General features: G+C 22.1%; 2 protein-coding genes across 2 annotated transcripts; one reads left to right on the plus strand and one right to left on the minus strand.

Annotated features, from left to right (window-relative positions):
* Positions 1–43: 43 nt before the first annotated feature.
* Positions 44–2,090, minus strand: LOC122851161 (spliceosome-associated protein CWC27 homolog). Its single transcript, XM_044150219.1, has 3 exons — positions 1,915–2,090; positions 1,609–1,818; positions 44–1,544 (listed from the first exon to the last, which is right to left on the minus strand). Exons 1-3 carry the CDS (start codon positions 1,954–1,956, stop codon positions 156–158), a joined length of 1,641 nt encoding a protein of 546 aa, XP_044006154.1. The 5' UTR covers positions 1,957–2,090; the 3' UTR covers positions 44–155.
* A 1,813-nt stretch (positions 2,091–3,903) lies between these two features.
* On the plus strand, positions 3,904–13,053 carry LOC122853490 (dynein axonemal heavy chain 7-like; the record flags this gene model as incomplete). The annotated part of the gene is made up of 7 exons (XM_044153990.1): positions 3,904–4,648; positions 5,969–6,274; positions 6,350–7,001; positions 7,158–7,294; positions 7,478–9,498; positions 9,844–11,230; positions 11,444–13,053. Coding segments are annotated over exons 1-7 (6,858 nt in total), but the record flags the coding sequence as incomplete, so codon positions are not given.
* Between the last annotated feature and the right edge of the window lie 605 nt (positions 13,054–13,658).

A 13,658-nucleotide genomic window follows, 5' to 3' on the forward strand; every position in this document is an offset into this window, starting at 1 on the left:
CTGACATGCTGTGATAAAATAAATATTATAAATAAATATACTCTTTTTTATTCAATTATATTATTTAAATTATAGAAATGACAAATTAATTTTAAAAGATTTTATTTTCTATTATCATTATTAGGTACATGCTCAATCAAAAATTAATAATATTATTAATATCGAGTGCCACCCCTTCTTGTTGTTGTTTCTTTAGCACTATTATTTGATTTTTTTGATTTATTATTGAGTGAGTTGGTGGTATTATCACCTCTTCTTCGTTTGTTGATTGGATTGCGAGGATCATAAATTTCAAACCAATCATCATCTTTTGTACTTGCATCTTTGGCTAATACTGGTTGTTTTTTTTCCTCACAATGCAATACACTTGCCATCCAAGAAGCACCAGATACATAATCATCATCATCATCATTTTTATTATTTTTATCCTCATCATCATTATTATCATTATTATTTTGTTGTTTAACACTTTTTAATTTATTACGAAATTTCATTAATAATTCTTGTGTTGCTTTTTCACGTGATACACCTTTTTCTGGTATTTTTGATTTAGCTTTAAGAAATTCTTCTTTTGTTTTAATATATTTATTTTTAATATCACTTTTTTTATTACTTTTTTCAATATCTTGAATTTTTTTTCTTTCAATTTCTTCCTTGGCAAATTTTTCATTTTTTAATTCTTTTTTAAAATCACGTATTTCTTTTTGAATAGCTTCAACTTTTTTTTTATTTTCATCATCACGATCTTTTCCAAAATAATATTCTTCTTCTTCTTCTTCTTCTTCATTATCTTTTTTATCTTTCTCTTGCTCTTTTTTTTCATTGTCGTTAACAACAAAATCAGACTTTGATTTTTTTAAATCACTCTTTAAATATGTTTTTTTATCTTGTAATTTACTTATAATACGTTCTTTCATTTCTTTTGATGATGCTTTCTTGACACATTCTTCTTTATCATCATCATCATCATCATCATTTGAATGTTTATCTTGTTGTATTTCATCTCTTTTTCTTTTTTTACAAGACAAATCACCGGAAACTTCAATTGCCAAGACTGAACTCAACTTGGGATCAGATAAACTGTCATGAGCTGATTTTCCTTTACCAATATATTTTTTACTCAATTCAACAGATTCTTCTTCGTCCTCTTCTGCCTCTTCACCAAATGATAAAAGTTTAAAATTTTTAACACCAACTTTTTTATTTTTTTTCTTTTTATCATTATCATCATCATCATCAAGTTTATTTTTAATTGATGGATCAAAACGTGGAACAATATCCATAAATGGATTTAATAATATTTCAGTTTTTATAATTTTTTGTGGATAAGTTGGTCTTTCATTAGCATCAACAATAGCATCCTCCAATTTTAACATGTTATATATTGTTTCACCAGCAACTTTACCAAATATTGTATGTTTATTTTGTAATTCTGGTGTTGCAGAAAATGTAAAAAAAAATTGTGATGAATTATCATCTTTTCCAGCATTAGCCATTGCCAATAATCCACGACGACAAAATCGTAACCTCGTATGAATTTCATCCTAATAAATAAATAAATAAATAAATATAAAACTATTTGAAAAAAATAAAAAATATTAATTTTACCTTGAAAGGTTGACCATATATACTTTCACCACCTTGACCAGTACCAGTTGGATCACCTCCTTGACAAATAAAACCTTTGACAACACGATGAAATATTGTTCCATTGTAATATCCTTCCATACATAATTGTATAAAATTTCTGCATGCTTTTGGTGCTTCTTTTGTCCATAATTCTATTTCTAAATCACCAACTGATGTTTTTAGTAATACCTATTTTTAATTATTAATAAATATTAATATTTTCAAATTTTAAGTTTATAGTTGGCTGTCAATTATTATTATTATTATTATTATTATTATCATTACCTTTCCAGATGTTGGAGGTTCTTGAATATAAATATTACTCATTTTTTATTATCAATAAATAATAAACACAATAAAATCAAGATATTTATCTCTTTTTCTTTTTAAAATAATAAAAAATTGTTTATGTTTTTAGGCACACACAACAGTGAACAGCTACAAAAAACAGCTGATTACACAGTAACACAGTTACATACACACATAACATTTACGCATATATGTATATACAAGACGCGCATGCTTCGTAACTGATTAGTTGATTGGTTGATTATTGTTGTGTGTGTGTTGTTAAGGTTTAATTTTAAAATATTGACAAAACAACAACAACTATAACAAACGTAAAATTCAGTAAAATTTTTTTTGCATTAAATAATAAAAATGGGTGAAAATAAAGTTAAATTGTTCAAGCCAAAATTACCAAAATCATTTTATGTGACAAAATTAAGAGATTGGGCTGAAGAAATACCAATAACTGGTTTATTAATTGAGTGGCAAATAAATATATTAAAGTTGATATCAAATAAATGGAAATTAAAATATCCAACAATGCTCAATGAATTGTTAATGGAAATACAAAATATTTACATCAATGAAATGCAATTGTTTTCCATAAATCATATTGTTTTGAGTGATAATAATAATCATCAAGACAATTATTGCCATTTGACAAATAAAATTTATACAAACACAACTCAACAACAAAGTAAATTATCATTTTTAAAATATAAAAATTTACTGATTAAAAATTATTTTTTATCACACAATGTTATTAAAGAAATAGTGACAATGGCAAGTATTGAATTTGGAAATAAACTCATTGTTGATTTAACAGACAGTCAATATCAACAATTACTAGATTTTCATTATTTAAAAACAATGATTTATAAAAATATTAAAAATTCAAATGCAATATTAAAAAAATATCACAATGAAATATCTAAAATATTTAAAAACAATTTATTCTTAAATAATAATAATAATGATAATGATAAAATAAAATATAAAAAATTTATAAAATGTGCAACAAATATATTTGTTCAACAAGTTTTAAATAATAAAATCCAAACAATTGATAAAATAATAAGTACCATTCAAAATTACAAATATTTTCCAAAAATTAATTTTAAATTAATAATAAGTGAGTATAATGATTATGATCATGACAATGATGACGATACAATTATTATATCACCATCAATAATAAATATTTATAATTTTTATCATCAACTTATTGATGATATCAATGATATTGGTAAAAATTTATTATTTAAATTTAAAATATGTCTGGAAAATGTAATTTTAATTACAGATGATGATGATGATGATGATTTTATTAAAATAAATGTACCAGAATGGTTTATTAAAAAATCACATGATAATTTAAATAAATCATTGGATAAATTATTTATACAAATAAATAACTATTATTCAGATATTCAAGATAAATTAAGTTATGTTTGTTTATTAAAAACAAAAAATGATATTATAAATATAATATCAAATGATGATGATGATGATTATCATATTTATTGTGAGTATGTTAAAAAATTTAATGAATATACATTAAAATCAAATATGCTCGTGTCACATTTACACTTGAATGTCGGAATAATAAATCAAATTGATGCTAAAAAATCATTATTGCATAATATTAAAAATATAAATGATTTATTAATTGATAAATTAGTTAGTCAACATTGGCAATACAATAAAATGATAAATAATGAATTTGAGATATTAAAAGAAATGTCATTAAATATACCAAATAATATTTATGAATTATTTAAATTAAGTGATAATATTAATAATGCAATAACAGCTACTATTCCAAATTTAGAAAATAACATTCAATATTCAATAAAAATGTTAATTAATTTATTTGAAATAACAAATAGCATAACTTTTCAACATATTGAATTTAATAAAAAAATTATAAATTGGTTATCAATTATAAGTGATATATTTAATCAATGTAATGTACAATGTGAAGCCATGAAAAGTGAATTGGAAGATGAATTACAACGTAATATTAATTATTTAAATATTAAAATTGATAAAATTATACCAGAATTTGTCATTTTAAATGACATGGATGATTCAACAAGAGTACATGAATACATTGAATATCTTGATATTTTAATTGACAAAATTAATTCAATTGACAAATTAATTAACAACATTAATAGAGATGAAAAATTATTTAAATTTCCACAAACAATATTCATTAAAATTCATGATATTAAAAATATTATAATGCCATTTTATAAATTAAATTTTATGATATTTAAATGGCAAAGACATTATGGAATATGGCTTGATGGTCCATTTGATTATATTGATTCATCAAAAGTTTGTCAAATAACTAAATATTATTATGATGAATTTATTGATATGCAAAAAAATATAAAAATTAAAATAAAATTTGACACAACAACAACAACAAGCAGCACAAATAGCAATAAAACATTTAAATTTAGTGGTATTATTGATGATCCTGATCCGATGCAACAACCAGCACCATTAAAACTTTGTCATCAAATTATAAAACACATTGATGATTTTAAAAAAAATATACGTTTAATAAATTGCATGTGTAATCCAGCATTGGCACAAAGACACTGGAATGAAATGTCAATTATTTATGGTAATAATATAACACCAAATGCCGGTACAACATTGAGAAAATTTATTAAATTAAATATAACAAATGATAATATTGATAAGTATGAAATAATAAGTACAAGTGCAAATAAAGAAAAAATATTATTAAAACAATTGAATACAATGATTGACGAGTGGAATATTGTTGTATTTAATATTAATTATGATGAAAATTTGTGTGTTTTTCAATTTATAAATTATCAAGATATTGAAATACACATTGAAAAACATTTAATTATCATCAAAGAAATGAAAGGATCACATTTTGTCAAACCAATTATTAGCCAAGTATTAAAATTTCATGAATCATTGTTAATACTAAAAAATACAATAAACATGTGGAATAATATACAACAGGAATTAATATCAATACGTCAAATATTTTTAAATAAACACCATAAACATCATCAGCTAAAATTAATTTATTCAAATTATTATTTTATTCAAGAAAAACTTGAATTTATAATAAATAATTTATCGAAAAATCCATCATTTTATGATATTACTAAATCAGAAAATAACAACAATATTAAATATCTCACTGAAATATTAAATAATATAGAAATTATTAAAAAAGTAATCAATTCCTATTTTAATGATATTCGTTTGATATTTCCAAGATTTTATTTTCAAAAAAATAAGGATATAATGAGTATCCTATTTAATAAAAATGATAATTTTACTGATAAAGTTGTTGGATTATTAAATAAATGTTTTACTGGTATTAAAAGTGCAATATTTAATTCAGACAATAGTACTGTTTTATCTATTGTAACAAATCTTGATGAAAAAATCACTTTAATTAAAAAAATAAATTATAATAATAATAATGATGATGAATGGCTAAAAAATATTGAATTATCAATTGTTGATAGTATTAAAAAAAATATCAATGACTTGTTAAATATATATAATAATTATACAATTGATAATGTCATTAAATTAATTATGAATAATAATAATGATAATATATGTAGAATATATTCAGGTGTTTCTTGTGTTTTAAAAATACTTTGGACTTTAAAAATTGAAGAATGCTTCTTGTTGTCAAATAACAATGATAATTTATTGTTAAATAATTTAAATCATGTAAATCATACAGTTATTAATATAATTAAAATATTAATAGAAATAATTAAGAGTAATAATAATAATAATGATGAAATAGTTATTATGAGAAATAAAAAAGTTGAAATAATATCACATATTATATTGCTCATTAATCAGCATGATGTATTAAAATTATTAATTGATAAAAATATTAAGTGTAAAAATGAATTTAATTGGATAATACAAACGAGATATTATTATTTTGATGATGATGATGATAATAATAATATACAAGTTAGTATGTTTAATGTAAATTGTCACTATGGTTATGAATTTAATTCACCAGATGCAGGTTTAAATAAACTACCAATAGTTGATACACTTATTACTGAGAGAATTTACAATACAATATTTCAAGCAATTGGAAATAATTATATTGGAGCTACTGTTGCAGGTTTTAATGCTACTGGAAAAACAGAAACAATAAAATCACTAGCAATTAGTGTACTTGGAAGACAATTTTATATTATAAATTGTATTAAAAATATTATTGGATATAATGAGTTGGCAAATATTATCAAAGGATTAATATCAACTGGTTCTTGGCTGTGTTTTGAAAATATATTTAATAATAATAATAATAATGAAACATGTTTTATTACAACATTATCATTATCACAATATATTTATCAATTAAAAAAACTTTATTCATCCAATTTAAAAATAGTTAATTTTGAAGGTGCCACATTGAATTTAAATACAAATGGATTTATAGTAATAACTAAAAATATATCACATACATTTGATCATCATGATGATATTATTAAAAAATTATTTAGACAAGTAACACTGACACAACCTGATATTCAAAAAATATGTCAAGTTAAATTGTGGGCAGCTGGTTTTATTAATGCACTTGTAATTTCTAAAAAAATTATTAATATTAATAAGCTGTGCATGAAAGGATTATCTTTATATGATTTTGGAACAAGATCAATCATTACAATAATACGTAATTCAATTGAGCTGAAATTAAATTATTCAAATAATAATGAAGACATTGATGAAGAATCAATTGTTCTCAGAGTTATCATTGACATATATATACCAATGCTATGCAATGACAATGACATTTTAATATTTCAAGGTTTCATTAAAGATATATTTCCAAATGTCAATTTACCACCACCAAATTATCAATATTTAATAAATATATTAGATGAAATTGCCATTGATAATTATGGCTTTAATCTTAATGAACAAATGAAATTAAAAATAATACAAATTTTAGAAATAATGTATAGCAAACGTTTTTTTATAATTGTTGGTGATGCAATGGTTGGTAAAACAACAATATTAAATATTTTAGCAAAATCATTGTCACTATTAAAATTTCAAGGTGTCAATTATCCAATTGGTGTTGATGTTGATATTTATAAAATTTATCAAAAATCAATTGATTTAAAATACATATCAGATGGTATAATATTTCATACTATTTCATCTAATAATAATAATAAAAAAAAAACAACAAGAAAATGGATTATATTTGATGGACCAATTGAATATGATGTTAATATTGAATATAATGATAGCAATGATGATATGACATCAATTGTATTTGAAACAGATGATACAAGTCAAGCATCACCAGCAATAATATCACATTGTGGTATTATTTTTATTGAATATAATAAAAAATGCTGGAAATCACATGTGCTAGCCTGGATTAATAATAATAAAACGAAAAATATTTTAACAAATAAACAGTGTGAATTTTTAATGATTTTACTCAACTGGTCATTAGATAATTGTCTAAATTTTATATTTAAAAAATGTAATTTATTTATAAAAGTAAATGAATTATATTTGGTAATGTCAGTATTACGATTACTTGATATTTATATTGATGAAATAACTCATTGTGTATCACCAAATGATGGTAAAATTAATGAAATATGGTTACATGCAAGTTTAATAATGTCAATAATTAATTCACTTGGTAGTATTTTGTCTTGTCATGATGAACAAATTAAATTTAATGAATTTTGTTTATTACTTTGGAACGACAACAATGAAAAAAAACCTGATATTGTTAAAAATTATGATGTAGCAATGCCAAATGAAGGTGCCATTCAAGATCATACATATATTTTTAAAGGTGTTGGTCAATGGAAAAATTGGAATGAAATATTGAAAAATAATAATCCCAATGAAAATATTCTATCACAATTAAATTCATTAAATAATATTGTTCAAACACCTGAAACATTTAAGCTAATTAATTTATTTTCCAAATGTATTAAATTAAAAATACCATTTATCATTTGTGGCAAAACATCAACTGGTAAATCATTATTAATGCAATATTTTTTAAATAACAATAATAATAATAATAATATTGTTAAAAATATAATTGATTCAATGCCAAATGAAAATAGTCATCAACAAGTACAAGAAAAATTTTTATTAAAATTAAATAAAATTGGAAAAAATCAAGAATATGGACAATTAAAAAATAAAACTTGTATTAATTTTATTGATGATTTAAATTTAATTATTGATGACAATAAAAAAACATTTATTCTTGAATTAATACGACAACAAATTGACAGTGGACATTGGTACATAAATGACAAAAAAATACAAATAAATGACATTATGTTTTTATTTTCAATGACTATTTTTAATGATAATAAAATAAGAAAAAATATATTCATCAGATTAATGAGACACTTGACAATTTTTACAATAAATCCCATATCAAATGATAATATATTTAGAATATATAGCTCAATTCTTGGTAATAATTTAAAGAAAAATCAATTTAGTGCTGACGTTATGTCAAGTGTTAATGGCATTGTCAATTCAACAATTAATGTTTACAAGCTTATTATTGAAAATAATATTATTGGTTTTAATGAATATAATATACGTGATATTACAAATGTTATTAATGGCTGTAGTTTAATTCATCGTGAGAGTGTTGAAAATAAAACAACTCTAATAAAACTTTGGGTACATGAAACCCTACGTGTATTTGGTGATAAATTATTAAATAAACAACAAGATAACATATGGCTATTTTCAACAATTAAAAATACAATTGACATGTATTTTAATAAAGAATCATTTGATTCAATATTTGATCATTTGCCAAAAAATCAAAATAACCAATTGACATGTGAAAGTTTTCGTAATTTAATATTTTGTAATTTTATAAATTCTGATGAAACACCAACAAGTACTGATAATAATAATAGTAACAATAACAATTCAATAAATGAATCATTATTTAAACGTCGTAAATATGAAGAAGTAATTTGTTCACAAGATTTATTAAATAATAAAATAATTGGTTTTATAAATCAATACAATGAAATTAATAATATTAATAATAATAAATTAGATATAATAATATTTAAAAATATAGTGGAACATTTAATACGATTGTGTCGTTCTTTATCTATACCTGGTTGTAATTTATTAATGTTGTGTAATAATGGTGCTATTGGAAAAAGAACATTAACACGACTTGCAGCATTTATACAACAACAAGAATATTATGAAATGTTGATTGATTCATCAGCATCGTCATTTAATGATGATGATGATGTTTTATTAAATTTATGGAAAAAAAAATTAAAAGAAGCAACAAAACAATCTGGTGGTTATGGTAGAGATTGTACATTTTTTATACCAGAAAGATATATTAGAGATGAATATTTAATTGACATTAGTAATATTATGACAACTGGCCAAGTGACACATTTGTTATCATGTGAAAATGAGGTACAAAAAATTATTGAAATATCAAGATTACCAGCTCAATGCGGTGATAGAAATCTTGAAATTGAAATTAATCAAGTTATTGATTATTTTAATAATCAATGCAGAAAAAAATTACATTTTGTCATGTATTTAAATATCATTGATGATGATTTATCAAAACAACGACAACGACAACGACAACAAACATTTTCAAATAATTGGAAAAAAATAAAAAATAATTATCCAAATATATTGAAATATTCAATAATTGATTATTATGAAGAATGGCCAAATGAGGCATTTAATCTTGTTGGAAATAAATTTATAAAAAGCATCAATTCAATTAATAGCAACAATAGCTTACAAGAAAATATAATAAATACAAGTATATTTATTTATAAAACAAGTAAAAAAAATATGATAAAAAATATTGTTGATTCAATGTCATTTATTGATATGTTAAAACAATATAAATATATATTAGCATTAAAACAAGATGAAATAAAATCAACGAGAAATAAATATTTAGGTGGTTTAAAAAAAATGGATTTAGCTGCTAATGAAGTATTAAAAATGAAAAAAATACTGATAAAATTAAGACCAGAACTTGAATTATCAGCAAAACAAACAATTGAAAAAATGAAACAAATTGAAGATGAAAATATAAGTGTTGCAAATGCAACAATTCAAGTTAAACGTGATGAAGAAATTGCAAATAATACTGCTGAAATAGCAGCAACATTAAAAACTGAATGTGAAGCTGATCTTGCTGTTGCAATACCAATATTAGAAGATGCAATTGCTGCATTAAATACACTAAAACCAACTGACATAACATTAGTTAAAGCTATGAAAAATCCTCCAGATACTGTTAAAAATGTCATAAGTTGTATTTGTGTTATGTTAAATATACCAGCTGATCGTGTTGTTGATCCAGTTACTGGAAAAAAATATATGGATTATTGGGGACCAAGTAAACGTATACTAGGTGATATGAATTTTTTACAAAATCTCAAAGATTATGATAAAGACAATATACCAATCGCATTGATGCAAGTTATTAAAAAAACATATATAAGTGATAAAAATTTTATGCCACATATTGTTGCCAAAGCATCATCTGCTGCTGAGGGTCTCTGTAAATGGGTCAGGGCAATGGTATCATATGATGATGTTGCTAAAATTGTTGCACCAAAAAGAGCTAGAGAAAAAATTGCTGCCAAAAAATGTCTAGAAACAATGACGTATTTAAATGAAAAACGTAAAACACTCGTTGAGCTAAATGAAAAATTAAATATATTAAATGAAGATTTAAAAGCAACTCTTGCTAAAAAATTAATACTTGAAAATCAAGTTGATAATTGTACTAAAAAACTTGATAAAGCAGAAGCTTTAATAGCCAATCTTTATGATGAAAATAACAAATGGATTAAAATAGCAAATAAACTTGAATTATTTAATGATAATTTACCAATTGACATTCTCATATGTTGTGCTATTATATATTATTTATCATCACTTGATGAATTTTTACGTAATGAAAATATTAGCATTTGGAAAACGTATTTGATTAATGAAAATATTAAATTTACAAATTTTAATATTACAAATAAATCAATATTAAAAAAATGTCTAGAATCATCATCATCAAGTCATCAATGGCAAGTTATTAATGATTGGTCATTTGATAATAATTATTACAATGATAATTTAATTATAATGAAATATAATTCAAGATTGTGGTGTTTATTTATTGATCCACAAAATTTAGCCAATATTTGGATACGAAAAATTGAAACGAAAAATAAACTTGTAATTTTAAATTATACAGATCCATGTTTTATTGTGAAATTAAATAATTATATAAAATTAAATCGACCAATTTTATTGGAAAATATTGATGAAAATTTTAAAAATACAGAAATATTTGATTTAACTTATCATCAACATGGCAATGAAAATAATAATGATAGACCACATTTTTATATAACAACAAGATTATCAAAATCACTCTGGTTTTTAAATTCAACGATTATTAAAAAAACAAAAGTTATTAATTTTCAACTTCCTGAAGATGGATTAAACGATTGTCTTTTAAATATATTAATAACAAGAGAAAAACCAGATTTACAAGAAAAATATATACAACTCAAAGAACAATGTCAATTTAATAATAATATATTAAAAGAAAAAGAAATTAATATTTTAACAACTTTATCAAATCCAATCTCAAGTACAATATCAATATTGGAAGATGAAAATGCCATGAAAATTCTTGATTCATTTAAGCAATTTTCATTAAAAGTAAAAATAAAACAAGAAAAATTCAACAAAATACAAACAGAAATTGAATCAATTAAAATAATGTATATTGAATTTTCTTATTATTGCACAAAATTGTACAAAAACTACTTGTCATTGCTTGATAGACTTGATGACATGTATAAATATTCATTAAATTGGTTCATTCAACTTTACACAAAATCAATAACAACATCAAACAAAAGTATTGATATTTATAAAAGATTAAAATATTTGAAAAGTTCATTTACTCAGGCACTTTATACAAGTATTCAAAATTCACTATTTGAAAAGCATAAATTACTAAATTCATTTTTATTATGTGTCACAATGTCAATGGTCAATAATTATATTCAAGAAGATGATTGGAAATTTTTATTAAATCATCTATCAATGCTCAATGAAATGAATAATAATAATAATGATAAATTAATTGAAAAAGAAAAAATACTTGTGTCATTGGAAAAAATAAATAATAACAATTACAATGGCATTGTTGATGATTTAAAAATAAATAATAAATGGAATAATTTTTATGATTCAGATAATCCAGGTGTCAATGATTTTCCTGAACCTTGGAAAAGTAAATTATCAAATTTTCAAAAAATAATTATAATGACAGTCATCAGACCAAATAAAGTTATTAAAATAATTCATGAATTTATTTCAATGACAATGAAAGAGTTAATAAATATTAATTTATCAAAATTAAATGAACAATATTGTTTTGATGATATTGTCAATGACTCGTACTCTCAATCAAGTTTTTTAATACCATTAATATTTATTTTACCCAGTTACTTTGAGCCATATGATGTTATCAATGCTTTTGCCAATAAATTTGGTTACTCATCAAAAATAATAAAATATACAATTGGAGCTTGTGGTGCTCATTTGGATGAAATAAATTTAACTAAATTAATTAAGTGCTCACAAATAAATGGAGATTGGTTGTTGATTGAAAATTTTCATATTGCATCAAAACAAACAATAGCATTTATTGAAAATATATATCAAGATCTCATTCGAAATAATAATATTTCAATGGAATTTAGATTATGGCTGTCAAGTCGTTCAACTAAAAAATTACCAATTGTAATACTTGAAAATAGTATTAAAATAACATGTGATGAGCCAATTACAATAAAACAAACACTCATTAAATGTTATCACTCTGAACCATTAAAAAATCCAAAATTTTTTTCATCTTGTCCAGGTAAAGATAAATTATTTTCCAAAATGTTATACTCAATGGCATTTTTTCATGGAATATTACGTGAAAAAAATAATTTTGGAATTTATGCATGGAATGTTAATTATAATTTTAATCATTCTGATTTTGTATTATCAATAAATCAATTGAAATTATTATTATCATCATCTATAAATAACAATTCATCAATTATTAAAAGTCTCAAGTATTTAATTGCCAATTGTAATTATTGTGGAAATGTCATTGATAAAATTGATAAAAAATTTATACTGACAATATTTGATGATATTTGTAATGTAAAAATGATGACAGATTTAAATTATTCATTATTATTTACAAATAATTGTTTTAATAATAATTTCAAAGAAATGTCAATAAAAATACCAAACAATAGATGTGAATATAGAGATTATACAAAACACATTGATAAATTATCACAATTTGATAGCACCAAAGAAATTATTAATTTACTTGATATTAATGAATATACTTTGGATGAAATAAATACAAGGAATGTCCAAAATTTTATAAGCAATTTTAATATGATGGCATTCAATGAACAAATAAAAAATACCACCAATTTAATTGAAGATGCAAGTCTTGCAACTACTATATTTAATGATAAAATTATCAAAATAAAAATCAAGTTGTATGCTAAAATATTAGACATTGAAAAAGCACAATGTAAATATCCCATTGATTATTTAATGCCAATAAATACAATTTTAATTCAAGAGATTCATCATTACAA

Source organism: Aphidius gifuensis, linkage group LG3 (genome assembly GCF_014905175.1).
Source record: "Aphidius gifuensis isolate YNYX2018 linkage group LG3, ASM1490517v1, whole genome shotgun sequence".
Classification (NCBI taxonomy): domain Eukaryota; kingdom Metazoa; phylum Arthropoda; class Insecta; order Hymenoptera; family Braconidae; genus Aphidius; species Aphidius gifuensis.